The sequence below is a fragment of the Heterodontus francisci genome, chromosome 2 (genome assembly GCF_036365525.1).
Source record: "Heterodontus francisci isolate sHetFra1 chromosome 2, sHetFra1.hap1, whole genome shotgun sequence".
Classification (NCBI taxonomy): domain Eukaryota; kingdom Metazoa; phylum Chordata; class Chondrichthyes; order Heterodontiformes; family Heterodontidae; genus Heterodontus; species Heterodontus francisci.
In genome coordinates this window covers 205,790,184-205,810,253 of record NC_090372.1, presented here as the reverse complement: position 1 = coordinate 205,810,253, position 20,070 = coordinate 205,790,184, and the positions used below count along the sequence as shown (strand labels likewise).

At 46.2% G+C, this 20,070-nt stretch overlaps 1 protein-coding gene across 1 annotated transcript in view; it reads right to left on the bottom strand.

Moving 5' to 3' along the window:
* LOC137350511 (nuclease EXOG, mitochondrial-like) overlaps window positions 1-19,855 on the bottom strand; it is a 48,960-nt gene extending 29,105 nt beyond the window's left edge. The window contains exons 1-5 of the mRNA XM_068015177.1: window positions 19,622-19,855; window positions 14,043-14,192; window positions 12,949-13,088; window positions 11,017-11,093; window positions 4,379-4,493 (exon numbers count right to left, since the gene is read on the bottom strand). Of these exons, the coding sequence (XP_067871278.1) occupies window positions 4,379-4,493; window positions 11,017-11,093; window positions 12,949-13,088; window positions 14,043-14,192; window positions 19,622-19,814 (675 nt within the window). The 5' untranslated portion in view covers window positions 19,815-19,855. The remainder of the gene's footprint in view (window positions 1-4,378; window positions 4,494-11,016; window positions 11,094-12,948; window positions 13,089-14,042; window positions 14,193-19,621) is intronic.
* Between the last annotated feature and the right edge of the window lie 215 nt (window positions 19,856-20,070).

The following is a 20,070-nucleotide window of genomic DNA, read 5'->3' as shown; positions in this document are numbered from 1 at the left end:
TGTCTATACCTCTCATGATTTTGTACACCTCAATCAGGTCCCCCCTCAACCTCCGTCTTTCTAATGAAAATAATCCTAATCTACTCAACCCCTCTTCATAGCTAGCGTCCTCCATACCAGGCAACATCCTGGTGAACCTCCTCTGCACCCTCTCCAAAGCATCCACATCCTTTTGGTAATGTGGCGACCAGAACTGCATGCAGTATTCCAAAATGTGTCCTATACAACTGTAACATGACCTGCCAACTCTTGTACTCAATACCCCGTCCGATGAAAGAAAGCATGCCGTATGCCTTCTTGACCACTCTATTTACCTGCGTTGCCACCTTCAGGGAACAATGGACCCGAACACCCAAATCTCTCTGTGCATCAATTTTCCCCAGGACTTTTCCATTTACTGTATAGTTCACTCTTGAATTGGATCTTCCAAAATGCATCACCTCGCATTTACCCTGATTGAACTCCATCTGCCATTTCTCTGCCCAACTCTCCAATCTATCTATATTCTGCTGTATTCTCTGACAGTCCCCTTCACTATCTGCTACTCCACCAATCTTAGTGTCGTCTGCAAACTTGCTAATCAGACCACCTTTACTTTCCTCTAAATCATTTATGTATATCACAAACAACAGTGGTCCCAGCACGGATCCCTGTGGAACACCACTGGTCACACGTCTCCATTTGGAGAAACTCCCTTCCACTGCTACTCTCTGTCTCCTGTTGCCCAGCCAGTTCTTTATCCATCTAACTAGTACACCCTGGACCCCATGCGACTTCACTTTCTCCATCAGCCTACCATGGGGAACCTTATCAAACGCCTTACTGAAGTCCATGTATATGACATCTACAGCCCTTCCCTCATCAATCAACTTTGTCACTTCCTCAAAGAATTCTATTAAGTTGGTAAGACATGACCTTCCCTGCACAAAACCATGTTGCCTATCACTGATAAGCCCATTTTCTTCCAAATGGGAATAGATCCTATCCCTCAGTATCTTCTCCAGCAGCTTCCCTACCACTGACGTCAGGCTCACCGGTCTATAATTACCTGGATTATCCCTGCTACCCTTCTTAAACAAGGGGACAACATTAGCAATTCTCCAGTCCTCCGGGACCTCACCCGTGTTTAAGGATGCTGCAAAGATATCTGTTAAGGCCCCAGCTATTTCCTCTCTTGCTTCCCTCAGTAACCTGGGATAGATCCCATCCGGACCTGGGGACATGTCCACCTTAATGCCTTTTAGAATACCCAACACTTCCTCCCTCCTTATGCCGACTTGACCTAGAGTAATCAAACATCTGTCCCTAACCTCAACATCCGTCATGTCCCTCTCCTCGGTGAATACCGATGCAAAGTACTCATTTAGAATCTCACCCATTTTCTCTGACTCCACGCATAACTTTCCTCCTTTGTCCTTGAGTGGACCAATCCTTTCTCTAGTTACCCTCTTGCTCCTTATATATGAATAAAAGGCTTTGGGATTTTCCTTAAGCCTGTTTGCTAAAGATATTTCATGACCCCTTTTAGCCCTCTTAATTCCTCGTTTCAGATTGGTCCTACATTCCCGATATTCTTCCAAAGCTTTGTCTTTCTTCAGCCGCCTAGACCTTATGTATGCTTCCTTTTTCCTCTTAGCTAGTCTCACAATTTCACCTGTCATCCATGGTTCCCTAATCTTGCCATTTCTATCCCTCATTTTCACAGGAACATGTCTCTACTGCACGCTAATCAACCTCTCTTTAAAAGCCTCCCACATATCAAATGCGGATTTACCTTCAAATAGCTGCTCCCAATCTACATTCCCCAGCTCCTGCCGAATTTTGGTATAGTTGGCCTTCCCCCAATTTAGCACTCTTCCTTTAGGACCACTCTCGTCTTTGTCCATGAGTATTCTAAAACTTACGGAATTGTGATCACTATTCCCAAAGTAGTCCCCTACTGAAACTTCAACCACCTGGCCGGGCTCATTCCCCAACACCAGGTCCAGTATGGCCCCTTCCCGAGTTGGACTATTTACATACTGCTCTAGAAAACCCTCCTGGATGCTCCTTACAAATTCTGCTCCATCTAGACCTCTAACACTAAGTGAATCCCAGTCAATGTTGGGAAAATTAAAATCTCCTATCACCACCACCCTGTTGCTCCTACATCTTTCCATAATCTGTTTACATATTTGTACCTCTATCTCACGCTCGCTGTTGGGAGGCCTGTAGTACAGCCCCAACATTGTTACCGCACCCTTCCTATTTCTGAGTTCTGCCCTTATTGCCTCACTGCTCGAGTCCTCCATAGTGCCTTCCTTCAGCACAGCTGTGATATCCTCTTTGACCAGTATTGCAACTCCTCCACCCCTTTTACCTCCCTCTCTATCCCGCCTGAAGCATCGATATCCTGGGATATTTAGTTGCCAATCATGCCCTTCCCTCAACCAAGTCTCAGTAATAGCAATAACATCATACTCCCAGGTACTAGTCCAAGCCCTAAGTTCCTCTGCCTTACCTACTACACTTCTTGCATTAAAACAAATGCACCTCAGACCACCAGTCCCTTTGCTTTCATCATCTACTCCCTGCCTACTCTTTCCCTTAGTCACGCTGACTTCATTATCTAGTTCCTTACAGGCTTTAGTTACTACCTCCTTACTGTCAACTGACCTCCTCATTTGGTTCCCAACCCCCTGCCACATTAGTTTAAACCCTCCCCAACAGCGTTAGCAAAAGCACCCCCAAGGACATTGGTTCCAGTCCGGCCCAGGTGTAGACCGTCCAATTTGTAATAGTCCCACCTCCCCCAGAACCGGTCCCAATGTCCCAAAAATCTGAACCCCTCCCTCCTACACCATCTCTCAAGCCACGCATTCATCCTGACTATTCTTTCATTTCTACTCTGACTATCACGTGGCACTGGTAGCAATCCTGAGATTACTACCTCTGAGGTCCTACTTTTTAACTTGGCTCCTAACTCCCTAAATTCTGCTTGTAGGACCTCATCCCGTTTTTTACCTATATCATTGGTGCCTATGTGCACAACAACAACTGTTGTTCACCCTCCCCCTTCAGAATGTTCTGCAGCCGATCTGAGACATCCCTGACCCGTGCACCTGGGAGGCAACATACCATTCGGGAGTCTCGTTTTCCATCACAGAACCGCCTATCTACTCCCCTTACAATCGAATCCCCTATGACTATAGCCCTTCCACCCTTTTTGCCGCCCTTCTGAACAGCAGAGCCAGCCACGGTGCCATGAACCTGGCTACTGCTGCCTTCCCCTGGTGAGCCATCTCCCTCAACAGTATCCAAAACGGTATACCTGTTGTGGTGGGAGATGACCGCAGGGGACACCTGCGCTGCCTTCCTGCTCTTTCTCTGCCTTTTGGTCACCCATTCCCTTTCTCCCTCAGCAATCCTAATCTGCGGTGTGACCAATTCGCTAAACGTGCTATCCACGACCTCAATCGAGGCATTTAAGAGGGAATTGGATTGTTATCTGAAAAGGAAGGATGTGCAGGGCTACAGGGAGAAGGCAGGGGAGTGGCACTAGATAAATTGCTCTTTTGGAGAACTGGCACAGAGATAGTGGGCTGAATGGGCTCCTTCTGTGCTGTAACAATTCTGTGACATTTAATTTGCAATGTTTACCGAGCAGAATGATTTTGGAGGTGAATCCTGAAGTAGTTGAGTGTGAGGCAAGCAAAATTATTAATGGATTAAAAATGAAAATTATAGTTAAGCTAACAGAAGACAAAATGCCCAGTGAGATACATTCTCGGATCCCGAAGGCAGAAATTGTTGAGGCCTTCGAAATGATATCTCAGGGCTCTCTGAGTGCATGTGTGTGTCAGATGATTGGAGCGTGGCCATTGCAGCACTCATTTGTAAAAAAGACACAGCTATTCTGGATAATTACAGGCCAGTTCACTTAACATCTGCAGTAGGGAAAATTTTAGAATATTTAATTCAGAATGGAAACGACCACCCATCCCAATAAAGAGAAAACAGTTAGATGTAGCTGGCACAGATTTCAAAAGGGGCTATCCTGCTTGACAAGCTTCGTAGAATTCGAGATGGTAACGGATCAGCAAAATCAAAAAATCATTCTTTTAGTCTGAGGACAGGACAATGGCAGTGATTTTAATATACTATTTTAATTCAATAGCTCTGACGATGTCAAGCTGTAGTTTCTATAGATCCTATCTGATTGAATCAATGCTCAAGGCTCTACTGGCCTCTTGTACTTTGCATTTCTCTCTTCCTGTAACTGCTTCTCTCCAACGCTGATGCTTTGTCTCCCTCTTCTCTCATTTTCCTTCCAAGTGGCAATAGCAAATATCCACAAGTCTGCTGTGCACATACATTCAATATCCACCTCTTATCTCACCTGGTAGGTAATGGTTTTCTTCCCATCAGTTTCTGATGTTGGTAGAGTCAAAGGTCCAGAAATGACCCAAACATTTTCATACCTCTGGGTCAGCTCACGGCAGTACATTTCCAGCCTGCCAAAAACAATACAATACAAATGCCTTGTCTGAGTTAATGGTTTTACTTATTTCCTTCACTCCACTATTGGCCATAGAAGGGATAACTGCGTCACCTGGAGGTAGCCATATATATCCCTGATTTGGCGAGTACTGTGAACGGGCTGCTGAGGGGCAAATAACTACTGCTCAAACTCCAGGGCTCCAAATGGCGGAAGGGATTGTCAATAGGCTATCATGTGGCAATGAACTCATACATTTTGTGCTGAGTCTTGATGAGTTGTGGTGAGCTGCTTCTGAGGAGCTCCTGGAGCTAGCAAGAACTCAAACTTACATTTATTAGTTTTTTAATTATGACTCACTTTTGGATTTGGGCATTGCCAGCAATTATTGCCCATCCCTAGCTGCCTTGAGAGTTTGATACAACTAACCAGCTTGCTAGGCCAATTCAGAAGGTAGTTAAGATTCGACCATATTGGTGGGGGACTGGAGTCATATACAGACTAGACTGGGTAAGGACAACAAATTTCCTGCCCTGAAGGACATTAGTTAGGTTCTTACAATAATCCGACAGCTTTATGTTTTTTTTTTACTGATGGCAGCTTTTTATTTCAAGATTTCAAACCCGTGACCTCTACCACCGAGAAGAACTAGGGCTGTAGGCAGCACCTGCATGTCCCCCTCCAAGCCACACAACATCCTAACTTGGAAATATATCGCCATTCCTTCTTCTGTCACTGGGTCAAAATCCCGGAACTCCCTTCCTAACAGCACTGTGGATTTGCCTACAGAAGGAGCAGTTCAAGAAGGTGACTCACCACCACTTCTCAAGGGCAATTAAGGATGGGCAATAAATGCTGGCCTTGAATGAATAAAAAAATGTTTTCTTTGAAACCGAATACAACTTCTCAAACTGTTATGATGGGATTTGAACTCACTCTCTCTGGATTATTAGTCTAGAACCTGGGCTACTAGTCCAGTAACATAACCATTACACCACCATACCCAATGACTAAATATTAATTTCTTTTTTTTTTAAGTGGAGTTAAGTAGTCTCCTCAGGTTTGAAATGGCTCCAGAATGTCACACCTGGTAATGAAAGTTCAGAACCAAGTCAATCCTCTGTGGTAATCTGCTAAACTGATACCTGCACCAGGCAACTCCACAGTACTCCAGGGCACGAACAGGCAGACGGAGTCTGGATTAACACCTCATCTGACAGAAAACACTTCCGACAATGCACCACCCCTTCAGTGTCCTGCCACTATGTCATCTAAGCAAAGGGGCATTGAAGGAGACACAGTATATTTACTACCATGGTACCTGTTATGTGGAGAGATCAGAAAAGCTTGTGGCAGGAAGAGTTAAAGGGAGATTTAATCGTGATGTTCCAGATCGTGAGAGCTTTTGGTGGAGTAAATAAGGAAACCATGTATTGTTGGGATCCAGAATGCACTGCCTGACAGGGCAGTTGAAGCAAATTCAAAAGTAACTTTCAAAAGGGAACTGGAGATAAACTTGAAAAGGAAAAAAATTGGAGGTGTAGGCGCAGGGGGTCATGAGAAAAGGACAGAGGGCTGGGACTACTTGGATAACTCTTTCAAACAACCAGCACAGGCAGGATGGACTGAATGAACTCCTGCTGTGTGAAGATTCTATTCCATGTTTGCACCCAGCATAAATCCCAGAAGTAGAATAAGGTCCCAACTTTGGGTCTATTAACTTCCAAATCCCATTAGCTGTAGCACACTGAGCTGTGCAGGCAGTGGAAATGGGGATTAAGTCAACTGCCTTGAACTTAGATCATCGAACTCCCCTTGTAAGACTAGAACAAAAGTCATTTGCGCTATGAGCGTGATTTGGGAGATCAGCAAAAGAGCAGATCTCAGATTCAGGTCTACAGAGAAACAAATATGACCATACTGCCTGATCAGAAGCATGCCGATTTGAATATAAAGGCAGGGGTGTAGCCACAGACATACCTAACATTTCTATCGCAAATGAATGCTGTCTTTATATCTCCGTAAATGCTGCACCACATTTACCTCAGTCACCTGTTGAAGGAAATGTTGCCTTGCTGTATATATAGCAGTACAACAAAAACAATCTGCATTCAATGCAGTAAAAATGGCCCAAGGCACTTCACAGGAGCACAATCAGACAAAATTTGACACCGAGCTACATAAAGAGATATTAGGGCTGGCGAAGAGGTAGGTTTTAAGCAGCACCTTCAAGGTGGATTGAGAGGTGGAGAGGTTTAGGGAGGGAAACGCAGAGCTTAAAGGTGCAGAAGTAACAGGGTTGTTATCATGGGTGACTTCAACTTCCCTAATATTGATTGGAACCTCCTTAGTGCAAATAGTTTGGATGGAGCAGTTTTTGTCAGGTGTGTCCAGGAAGGTTTCCTGACTCAATATGTAGATAGGCCGACTAGAGGGGAGACTATGTTGGATTTGGTGCTTGGCAACGAACCAGGCCAGGTGGCAGATCTCTCGGTGGGAGAGCATTTCGGTGATAGTGATCACAACTCCCTGACCTTTACTATAGTGATGGAGAGGGACAGGAGCAGACGGGATGGGAAAATATTTAATTGGGGGTGGGGAAATTACAATACTATTAGGCAGGAACTGGGGAGCATAAATTGGGAACAGATGTTCTCAGGGAAATGCACGACAGAAATGTGGAGGTTGGTTAGGGAGCACTTGCTGCGACTGCTGGATAGGTTTGTCCCGATGAGGCAAGGAGGGATGGTAGGGTGAAGGAACCTTGGATGACAAGAGATGTAGAACAGCTAGTCAAGAGGAAGCTTACTTAAGGTTGAGGAAGCAAGGATCAGACAGGGCTCTAGATGGTTACAAGGTAGACAGGGAGGAACTGAAGAATGGACTTAGGAGAACTAGAAGGGGACATGAAAAAGTCTTGGCGGGTAGGATTAAGGAAAATCCCAAGGCGTTCTACACTTATGAGGGGAACAAGAGGATGGCCAGAGTGAGGGTAGGGCCGATCAGGGATAGTGGAGGGAACTTGTGCCTGGTGTCGGAGGAGGTAGGGGAGGTCCTAAATGAATACTTTGCTTCAGTATTCACTAGTGAGAGGGACCTGGTCGTTTGTGAGGACAGCATGAAACAGGCTGATATGCGCGAACAGGTTGATGTTAAGAGGGAGGATGTGCTGGAAATTTTGAAAGACATGAGGACAGATAAGTCCCCGGGGCCAGACGGGATATACCCAAGGATATTACGGGAAGCAAGGGAAGAGATTGCCGCCCCTTTGGCGATGATCTTGCGTCCTCACTGTCCACTGGAGTTGTACCAGATGATTGGAGGGTGGCAAATGTTATTCCCTTGTTCAAGAAAGGGAATAGGGATAACCCTGGGAATTATAGACCAGTCAGTCTTACGTCGGTAGTGGGCAAATTATTGGAGAGGATTTTGAGAGACAGGATTTATTATTTGGAAAAGCATAGTTTGATTAGAGATAGTCAGCATGGCTTTGTGAGGGGCAGGTCATGCCTCACAAGCCTTATTGAATTCTTTGAGGATGTGACAAAACACATTGATGAAGGAAGAGCAGTGGATGTGGTGTATATGGATTTTAGCAAGGCGTTTGATAAGGTTCCCCATGGTAGGCTCATTCAGAAAGTAAGGAGGCATGGGATACAGGGAAAATTGGCTGTCTGGATACAGAATTGGCTGGCCCATAGAAGACAGAGTAGATGGAAAGTATTCAGCCTGGAGCTCGGTGACCAGTGGTGTTCCGCAGGGATCTGTTCTGGGACCTCTGCTCTTTGTGATTTTTATAAATGACTTGGATGAGGAAGTGGAAGGCTGGGTTAGTAAGTTTGCCGATGACACAAAGGTTGCTGGACTTGTGGATAGTGTGGAGGGCTGTTGTAGGTTGCAAAGGGACATTGACAGGATGCAGAGCTGGGCTGAGATGTGGCAGATGAAGTTCAACCTGGAAAAGTGTGAAGTGATTCATTTTGGAAGGTCGAATTTGAATGCAGAATACAGGCTTAAAGACAGGATTCTTGGTCGTGTGGAGGAACAGAGGGATCTTGGGGTCCATGTCCATAGATCGCTCAAAGTTGCCACCCAAGTTGATAGGGTTGTTAAGAAGGCGTATGGGGTGTTGGCTTTCATTAACAGGGGATTGAGTTTAAGAGCCGCGAGGTTATGCTGCAGCTCTATAAAGCCCTGGTTAGACCACACTTGGAATATTGTGTTCAGTTCTGGTCGCCTCATTATAGGAAGGATGTGGAAGCTTTAGAGAGGGTGCAGAGGAGATTTACCAGGATGCTGCCTGGACTGGAGGGCATGTCTTTAGAAGAAAGGTTGAGGGAGCTAGGGCTTTTCTCATTGGAACGAAGAAGGATGAGAGGTGACTTGATAGAGGGGTACAAGATGATGAGAGGCATAGATAGAGTGGATAGCCAGAGACTTTTTCCCAGGGTGGAAAGGGCTATCACCAGGGGGCATAATTTTAAGGTGATTGGAGGAAGGTTTAGGGGAGATGTCAGAGGTAGGTTCTTTACACAGAGAGTGGTGGGTGCGTGGAATGCACTGCCAGCGGTGGTAGTAGAAGCAGATACATTAGGGACATTTAAGCGACTCTTGGATAGGTACATGGATGATAGTAGTATGAGGGGTATGTAGGCAGTTTGATCCTAGAGTAGGTTAAAGGTTCGGCACAACATCGTGGGCCGAAGGGCCTGTACTGTTCTATGTTCTTAGGGCCCAGGCAGGCGCGGCTGTCAATGGTGGAGATATTAAAATTGGGGACGTGCAAGAGGCCAGAGTTAGAGGCAGCGCAGAGATCTAAGAGAGCTGTAAGGCTGGAGGAGGTTACAGAGATAGGGAGGAGTGAGGCCCTAGAGATATCTGAACACAAGGATAAGAATTTTAAAATTACAGCATTTCTTGACTGGGAGCCAATATAGGTCAACAAGCACAAGGGTGAGGGGTGAACGGGATTTGGTGCACGGAAACAGTTTCCATTTATCTACTCTATCTAAACCCGTCATCAAATCTCTCCTTAACCTTCTCTGCTGTAAGGAGAACAACCTAGCTTCTCCAGTCTATTCACATAACTGAAGTCCCTCATCCCTGGTACTACACTACTAAATCTCTTTTATACCTCCCCAAGTTCTTGATATCCTTCCCACGTGCAGTGCCCAGAATTGAACACAATACTTCAGCTGAGGTCTAACCAGTATTTTATAAAGGTTCAGTATAATGTCCTTGCTTCTGTACTCTATTCCTCTAGTAATAAAGCCAAGGATCCAATATACTTTAACAGTGTTCTTAACTTGTCCTGCCACATTCAAAGATTTCTGTACCTATACCCCCAAGTCTCTCTGCTGCTGCACCCACTTTAAAATCGTACCATTTAGTTCATATTGCCTTTCTCCATTCTTCCTAACAAAATGTATCACTTTACACTTCTCTGTGTTAAATTCATGCTTTCCGAGTCATTGTCTATGTCCTACTGAAGTCTGCTACTATCTGCCTCATTGTTTACCACATTTTTGAAATTTGTCTCATCTATGAACTTTGAAATTATGCCCTCTATACCCAAATCGAGGTCATTAATATATATTAAAAAGAGCTCTGGTCATAGTACTGACCCTGGGGAATACCACTGTATACTTCCCTCCAGTCCAAAAAAACAACCATTCACCACTACTCTCCGCTTTCTGCCCCTTAGCCAATTTTATATCCATGCTGGCACTGTCCCTTTAATCACACAGGCTTTAATTTTGATAAGTCAAACCAATTAATGGTTTACATGGACCATTCATACTGAATATTGGGACTTGAGGCTATTAACTAGCACATTATACTGCCAATTAAAAGATTGGGGTTTTGCACTGTGTCAACAGCTGCACTAGGAGAAACAAAGTCCAATATGGCCCGAAGCCATACTGATCAGGAAGGTCCTCAGTTCCGATACTGTTTTGTGTAGTTGTTGACTACACGTTGCACTGAAGCTGGGATGTCACAATTGGCTTTCACGGCCCAAGGCTAGTCAGTGGATAATGGGCAAGGTTTCCATGTTGATGACCAACGTACTCTATTGGCTGTGAAGCGCTTTGGGACATCCCGAGGTTGTGAAAGGTGCTACAGAAATGCAAGCCTTTCCTGCTATTTGAATGAAATGGGGAGGCTATGATGCTGTCATGTTAATTGTCTGTCAGAAGACAGTGATGTTGCACAGTGAGTAACTAATTTTACCGCTCGCACTAACCTGGTCAGAGGCCACTATGCCCAGGCATGCCTCACAGATTTATCTCCATGAATCACTACTGGACGTGTGGACCTTGGGTGGCCAGAATCAGGCTCGGTTGTGATGCCCTCCCATGTCAATGAGGCAGCTGACAGTCAAAGGCAGGACGCTAAATGGGGGCCAACACCTGTGAGGCCGCAGCCATCATGTGCCCACAGAGAAGTAAAAGCTGGCAGCTAGAAACTAGCAGCCATTTGCTCTGACATTTTATTAGGCACTGGCACTGGGTTTAAATTCAGAGAACTGGAGCTCTCACCTGTTCCAGAAGCCAGCATTGTTTTCATAGTTCTGAGGCACAATGTTGGATAGATAGAAAGTTTCAGCCATGGCTTGCTGCAAAAGAGAAAAAGACAACATATGATAAACTTTGAATTTACTTTTAACAGACAAAGCCTTTGCAAATTTGTTTGTTTGAGAGGGATAAGGGTTAATCAGACTGACTTGACGAGTGATAATGCAAGACTATAGTTGATTATTCTTTATATTGCAGTAAAGTTAGCGTTCAGCTTTTGTTAATTTGGGAAATATAATTCCATTTTAAAGGAGCAAGCACTGAATGTTTGAGTCGAGACTGACCCTACGGCAATGGCTAGTTTTAATATACGAAGAATTAAATAAAAGGCTTGCCATTGCGTACTGACTCCCTTGTTTCAGGGAGCTGTGATCAGTTTCCCATTCCTGGAAACATCGTGGTGAATCAATGCCATATGCGCTCTATAGCTTTATAACTCCCCAGAAAGAGAGAATAGGAGTCATTTTTAACAATAACTTCTATTTATATAGCATCTTTAATGTAATAAAACCTCCCAAGGCACTTTACAGGAAAGTGATAAAGCAAAATTTGACACCAAGCCACATTCAACGCTATTAGGTCAGATGGCCAAAAGCTTGGTCAAAGAGGTAGGTATTAATGAGCGTCTTAAAGGAAGAAAGAGAGACAGAGAGGCGGCGAGGTCTAAGGAGGGAATTCCAAAGATTAGGGCCCAGGCAATTGAAGGCACAGCCACCAGTGGTGAAGCAATTAAAATCACGGATGCTAAAGGGGCCAGAATTAGGGGAGATTAGATTACAGAGATAGAGAGGGGCGACACTACAGAGGGTTTTGACAATAGGGATGAATATTTTAAACAGGCAGTATAATCCTAACATCCTCAAAACAACTGAAAGGGCAACAATGAATTCCTAGGCCCATGTCCCATCACTATGTGGTGCAGTGATTCATGGAGATAAACCTGTGAGGCATGCCCAGGCACAGTGGCCTTTGACAAGGTTAGTACGAGTGGTAAAATTAGTTACTCACTGTGCAACATCACCGTCTTCTGACAGACAATTAACATGACAGCATCATAGCCTCCCCATTTCATTCAAATAGCAGAAAAGGCTTGCATTTCTGTAGCACCTTTCACAACCTCGGGATGTCCCAAAGTGCTTCACAGCCAATGGACTACTTTTTGAAGCATAATCACTATTGTAAATTTGCACACAGCAAGATCCCACAACCAGCAACGTTATATTGACCAGATAATTCCTTTTTGTGATGTTGGTCAAGGGATAAATCTTGGCAAAGACACTGAGAAGAACTTCCCTGCTCTTCTACAAAATAGTGTCTTGGGTTCATTTACATTCACCTAACAGGGGAGACAGGGCCTCATTTTAATCCTGATTTGAAAGACATCACCTTGGTCAATACAGCACTCCCTCAGTACTGCACTGCAGTGTCAGTTTAGATTGTGCTAAAGTCCTGGAGTGGGAACTTGAACCTACAACTTTCTAACACAGAGCCAAGATTAATATCCACTAAGCCACAACTGATGCTAAAATTAAAAGTTCTGTTTTCTCCACCTCAGACTTCATTTCTGGACTTGGCTTCAACTTTCTTCAGGTAAACATTCCCCCCTTTTCTCCCCCATGCCAGGCTCTGTAGCTAGTTGCAAGGGGGTGCCATGGACTGTCCAACTATGAGCACCCATTGCCAGCGTATGCTTCCACACAGCATAGAGTTGAGAATTTGCTTGGTGCTGGTAAATAGGTACCTGTATTCAAATCACTGGCTACACCTGTGGATGAGTGAGCTCTGCAGCTATCTGAGAACTTTTCATGAGTTTCTTTGTCTCTCTCTCTCTGTCTCTCTCACACACACACATACACACACAAATCAAGACAATGCTGCTCTCATTTTGTTCTTTACTGGTGAGAACTTGTTGTCTCCTGCTGGAGCCATGTGTCCTCGACTCCATCCGCTACCGAGGTAGTCTTCGTTCGTAGCGCTGAACAGTGCTGGAATGCTAGGATCCGGCTTAAACTTGCAGTGCTTCCGATCCATTGCTCCTGTGTAAAAACATATCCCGAAGCAAACAAAATTTTACTGGCAGCACTTGGCATTTCAGTTTCTCTCAGGCATTCTCCTTTGATCTATTATTATTCAAGAAATTAAACACTAAAAGTTTCTGTCCGTCTCAATGCCTGTAATTCTACAAAGACAAGGTGAAGTTCGCTGCTCTGTGTTCGATAATCACAGGACTCAGACTGAAAGTGATTAGTAAAAGAACCAGAGGCGATATGAGGAAAAACTATTATTTTTAAACGCAACGAGTGGTTAGTGTTTGGACTCCACTGCCTGATAGGGAGAAGGAAACAGACTCCCCTACAGTGCTCTCTGGGGTAGAGAATTCCAAAGATTCAGGACCCTTTGAGAAGAAATTCCTCCTCATCTCCGTCTGAAAAGGGAGACCCCTTCATCTGAAACTATGTCCCCTAGTTCTCCTCGATGAGGAGAAAACACGCTCGCAGCATCTGCCCTAACAAGCCCACTCAGAATCTTATGTTTCAATATCACCTCTCTGTCTTCTGAACTCCAATGAGTATAGGCCCAACCTGCTCAACATTTCCTCATAAGACAACACCCCCAGGAAACAACCTAGTGAACCTTCTCTGAATTGCCTCCAATTCAAGTACATCCCTCCTTAAATAAGGAGATCAAACTATATGCAGTACAGGAGGAACTCTCTGTCTTTCCTGTCACACACAAAGTTGGTGGCAGAACTCATTTTATGCTCCACATGAGCCTCCTCACACGCAGGCTTGGAACATCTGTTCCATCGATCAATTTGCCCACTTTGTCAAATGGTGTATGGAACAAGAGTCTTGAAAGGAGAGACAGAGAGAGAGAGAAAGGAACATTCAGCACAGGAGTTCGGAAAAGAATTAGTTTCTGGTTTACAACCGTAAGCAATACCAGCACCAAGCAAAGAAAATCAAGAGGTTTGATTTTACAGTCTGTACCTTTCAATTTGTCTTTTGTAATATGCTCAAGAACCCATTTGGGAGTCCTCTTAGCCTGATCATATGATGATACATGATTGGTGCAATAGCGAACCTCTGTGCCAATTACAGGCAAGCCATACTTTTCCAGCAGGCTGTCCCTTGGATGCTCTACGGAGAGAAGAACAATCAGTTGTGAGCATTGGTCGAAGCAACAAGGCAGACATTAACACCCAACATTTTTTAAACAATAGGTCCATCAATAAGCCCCGATAACTAGAGCAGCTTTAGCATTGCTCAGAGACCCACTGATTACCCAGTAAATATAAACCAGATAATGAACTGCATAATACAGATTTAACCTAAACTATTTGCACTGATAATACAGCCTTTTTAATTACGTATCAGCACAGAGTGCAGTGCGATCTGAGTGCAGTTGTCTACATTCGTTGTATAGTATGAGACCACCGCTGCAGAACACTGCAGCTACGTGTTAAACTGAGCAGAGGACCTATTTTTGATTTGTTCATGCCATATAGACATCGCTTGCACGGCTAGCATTTATTGCCCATCCCTAATTGCCCTCGAAAAGGTGGCAGTAGCTGCCGCAGTCTATGTAGTGTAGGTACACCCACCATGCTGTTAGGTAGGGAGTTCCAGGTTTTTGACCCTGTGGCAATATATATATATCTTATTTATTTATTTCATGGGATGTGGGTGCTGCTGGCCAGGACAGCATTTATTGCCCATTCTTAATTGCCCTTGAGGTGGTGGTGGTGAGCTGCCTTCTTGAACCTCTGCAGTCCATGTGGGGTAGGTACACCCATCTGTGCTATCAGGAAGGAAGTTCCAGAATTTTGACCCAGCGACAGGGAAGGAATGGCAATATAGTTCCAAATCAGGATGGTGTGTGGCTTGGAGGGGAACTTGCAGGTGGTGGTGTTCCCGTGCATCTGCTGCCCTTGTCCTTCTAGGTGGTAGAGGTCGTGGGTTTGGAAGGTGCTGCCTGAGTAGCCTTGGTGTATTGCTGCAGTGCATCTTGTAGATGGTACACACTGCTGCCACTGTGCGTCGGTGGTGCAGGGAGTGAATGATTGTAGATGAGGTGCCAATCAAACGGGTTGCTTTGTCCTGGATGGTGTCGAGTTTCTTGAGTGTTGTTGGAGCTGCACCCATCTAGGAATGTGGACAGTCCTGACTTGTGTCTTGTGGACAGGCTTTGGGGAGTCAGGAGGTGACTTACTCGCCGCAGGATTCCTAGCCTCTGCTGACCTGCTCTTGTAGCCACGGTATTTATATGGCTACTCCAGTTCAGTTTCTGGTCAATGATAACCCCCAGGATGTTGATAATGGGGGATTCAGTGATCGTAATCATAGAGTCATAGAGTTATACAGCACAGAAACAGGCCCTTCGGCCACCGTGTATGTGCCAGCCAACAAGCCTATCTATTCTAATCCTATGTTCCAGCACTTGGCCCGTAGCCTTGTATGCTATGGCATTTCAAGTGCTCATTTAAATACTTCTTAATGCCATTGAATGTCAAGGGGAGATGGTTAGATTCTCTCTTGTTGGAGATGGTCAATGCCTGACACTTTGGAGGCGTGAATGTCACTTGCCACTTATCCGCCCAAGCCTGGATATTGTTCAGGTCTTGCTGTATTTCTACACAGACTGCTTCAATATCTGAGGAGTCGTGAATGGTGCTGAACACAGTGCAATCATCAGCGAACATCCCCACTTCTGGCCTTATGATTGAAGGAAGGTCATTGATGAAGCAGCTGAAGATATTTCAAAGTCAGGACAGGTACCTGGAGGTGGTGGTGTTCCCATGTTCCAGTTTCCCTTGTTCTTCTAGTTGGAACTCTTCCAGACTGTGCTCTACCAATCCAGACAATGAAAAGGACACAGGTTGTGGAAATCACGTCGATCAATCCCAAGTCACCATCAATTGATATGGCTCTCAATCTGGTATCTGTAGAAATGGGCCTTCTGCCTTTGCTTCTCATTCATTTGTTCAGAAGCTGGATTAATTGGTTTGCTGACGGTTAAAGAAAGGAACTTGCATTTATATAGCGTCTTTCCTGACCTCAGAATGTCCCAAATTTGTGGCTTGGTGTCAAATTTTTGTTGGAGAATGCTCCTCTGAAACTCCTTGGAGCAGCTTATTTTGCTACAAAGCATTAACAGCACAGAAACAGGCCATTCAGCCCAGCAGGTCCATGCTGGTCTCCTCCCACCCCTCTTCATCTAACTCCATCAACAAATCCTTCCATTCCCTTCTCCCTCACGTACTTATCTTGCTTCTCCTTGAAGAGGCTTTATAAATGTAACTTTGTTGCTGTTAGTCATAGAGCCATTTACAGCACAGAAGGAGACCATTTGGTCCATCGAGTCCAGGCCGGCTCTCCATGGAGCTATCCAGTCAGTCCCACTCCCTGGCTCTAACCACACAGCCCTGCAAGTTTGTTTCTCTCAGGTGGCCATCCATCTTACTCCTGAAGTCATTGGTTGTCTCCGCTTCCACCAACCTTGTGGGCAGCGAGTTCCAGGTCATTACCATCCGCTGTGTAATAAAGTGCTTCCTCATATTCCCCCTGCATCTTTTGACTAAAATTTGCAACCTGTGTCCCCTATTCCTTGTACCATTTGTTAATGGGAACAGTTTTTCCCCATCTAACCTATCTAGCGTCAGGGTTAAGGAAAAAAAAAAGACTTGTACTTATATGGCATATTTCATGACCGCAGGATGACCCAAAGCAATTTACAGCCAATGAAGCACTTTTGAAGTATAGTCGCTGTTGTAAGAAACATGGCAGCCAATTTGAGAACAGCAAGCTCCCACAAACAGCAAAAATATAATCACCAAGTAATCTGTTTTTGATTGATGGATAAATATAGGCCAGTGATAACTCCCTTGCTCTTCATTGAAATAGAGCCAAGGGTTATTTAACCTCCACCTGAGGGGGCAGACAGGACATAATTTAACAGTGCAACATTCCCTCAGTACCGCACTGCAACGTCAGCTGAGTTTTTTTTGCCTTCATGTATCTGGAGTGGCACTTCAATCCACAAACTTCTGACTCAGAGGGGAGAATGCTACCAAATGAGTTGCTACTGACACGTAAAGGTGAGGGTTAAGAATTAAAAACACGATCGGCAGCGCCCGGATTGGGCCGGCCAACTGCCCCTGCGCCCGGATTGGGCCGATGTCCTGCCTGCAGAGGTCTTAGATGACAGCATGAGGGAGAGACTGGACAAGCTGCTAACTCTGGACGAGCTGACAAAGGCCGTCGAGTCCTTCGAGACGAGTAAAACTCCCGGGAGCAATGGCTTACCGGTGGAGTTGTATCCGGCCCTGTGGGACTGGGTCGGCCTGGACTTGCTGGAAGTATACGAGAGTATGCTCCTGGCCGGTAGCATGTCAGAATCCATGAGAAAAGGCATCATCACCCTCATTTACAAGCGGAAGGGGGAGAGGGCAGAAATCAGAAATTGGCAGCCCATCTCACTGCTTAATGTTGACTACAAGATTCTGTCCAAAGTCATAGCCAGTCGAGTCAAGTCTGCTCTGGAGTTGGTGATCCACCCCGATCAGACCTGTACTGTACCCGGCAGGAAGATCTCTGATAGTCTCGCGCTACTCAGGGATACGATCACCTATGTACAGGACAGGAGGGTGGACACCTGCCTCATCAGCCTGGACCAGGAGAAGGCTTTTGACAGGATATCGCACACCTACATGATGGACGTGCTTTCCAAAATGGGGTTTGGGGAGGGAATCTGCAATTGGATCAAACTGCTCCACACAAACATCAGTAGTGCAGTCTCAATCAATGGGTGGGAATCGGAAAGTGTCCCGATCCAATCTGGAGTCAGACAGGGCTGTCCTCTCTCCCCGGTCTTGTTTGTTTGCTGAGTCTATTAGGAAGGATGTGGGCATAAGAGGGGTGACAATCCCAGGCAGTGGAGGCACTCAGGTGAAAACCTCCCTGTACATGGATGACGTCGCCGTCCTCTGCTCGGATCCGCTGTCTGTGCGCAGACTGATGAGCATCTGCTACCAGTTCGAACTGGCCTCGGGAGCCAAAGTTAACCACGGCAAGAGCGAGGTCACGTTCTTTGGGAACTGGGCTGACCGATCCTTTGTCCCCTTCACTGTCAGGTCAGACTACCTGAAGGTGCTGGGGATATGGTTCAGAAGGGCCGGGGCGTGCACCAAAACCTGGTAGGAGTGAGTAGCCAGGGTACAACACAAGCTGAGAATGTGGGGGCAGCGATCTCTCTCCATTGTGCATAAGAACCTGGTCAGCAGGTGCGAGGCGCTCACGTTGTTACTGTACGTGGCGCAGGTCTGGCCCATACCCCACTCCTGCGCTGTGGCGGTCACCCGAGTCATTTTCCACTTCATCTGGGGATCCAAAATGGACCGGGTCCGGAGGGACACCATGTTCAAACCTCTGGATAAGGGCAGGAAAAATGTACCCAACGCGGCCCTCATCCTGATGACTACCTTCGTGTGCAGCTGCATCAAGCTGTGTGTAGACCTCCAGTACGCAAACTCCAAGTGTCACTACGTGCTGAGGTTCTATCTGCCCCCGGTGTTGTGAAGGATGGGCCTGGTCACACTGCCGCGGAACGCTCCATCCAGTTGGACTGTGCCGTACCACCTATCCTTCGTGGAGCAGTTTCTGCGGGAAAACACCTTTGATTACCGATCCATCAGGCAGTGGTCTGCACGGAATGTCCTCAAGGCCCTACAGGAAAAGGAGACGGTGGATCCTGTCGGATGGTTCCCCGAGCAGATCGCCCAAGTCATTTGGCGGAATGCCTCATCACCAGAACTTTCAAACAAGCAACAAGATGTAGCTTGGCTGGTGGTGAGAAGAGCCCTCCCTGTCAGATCCTTCCTGCACGCCCAAAGTCTCACCCCCTCCGCACAATGCCCCCGTGGTGGCTGTGGTGGGGAAGAGACGGTTGCCCACCTCCTTCTGGAATGTGTCTTTGCAAAGCAGGTGTGGAAAGAGATGCAGTGATTTTTGTTGAGGTTCATCCCAAGCAGCTCGGTAACACAGGAGTCTGTGCTCTACGGGCTGCTCCCAGGGATGCACACCGAGACAAACATCAACTGCTGCTGGAGGACTATCAATTCGGTGAAAGACACCCTTTGGTCTGCCCAAAACTTGCTGGTCTTTCAGCGCAAAGAGTTGTCCACGACCAAATGTTGCAGACTGGCACATTCCAAGGTCCAGGACTACGCGCTGAGGGACGCTTGGGGCAGAGGCTCAATGGGGAAAGACCACTGTGTAAGGTCACCCCACCAAGCTGAACGGAGGGGCTGGGTATATGGGAAACCCCTCGAACTGTATCGGGAAAATTTTCGTTTGCTGCAAAATGTAAAAATGTATATGGCATGACAAATGAAATGGAAGGGTTGTGAGGCAACTCATGATTGTATTGAAGGAAACTTTCCACTGTTTGTATTTTTTGACTTGGTGCTGTTTGAAACTGTTCGGTAATGTATTTTTTTTTTTTACAGATTTTTATGAATAAAGTATATTTTGGAAATAAAAAAAAGTCTTGCCCTACTCCTGTCTCTCACCTCGCAGCTTCTCTTCCTGCTCCTGCTGCCGGTACCAGTGCAGGGCCAGAGCGCAGCCGGCGGAGCCGAGTAGCGAGCCGGCCAGGAAGCCCGACCCGAAGCTGCGCCCAAACCGAGTAGCATCAGGGCCCGGTCTGCCGGCACCAGGCCGCCTCAGCACTCGCAGCATCCACACGCCACCTCTCCCCGCCATGAGAGCCCGTATCAACAACAGCAGCTCAGCACACACTTCATCCTCCCACAGAACAGCGCCACCTAGCGCTTGGAGGACCGCCTCTACCGACCATGGCAACCAGCTTCACCGCCTCATACCAGTACAGAGCTACCTAGCGGTGGGAGGACCGCTTCTCCCAACCATGGCATTCAGCCTCACACCCTCCTCCCAGTACAGCGCCCCCTAGCGCTGGGAGGCCCACCTCTCCCAACCATGCCAACCAGCCGTCATCGCC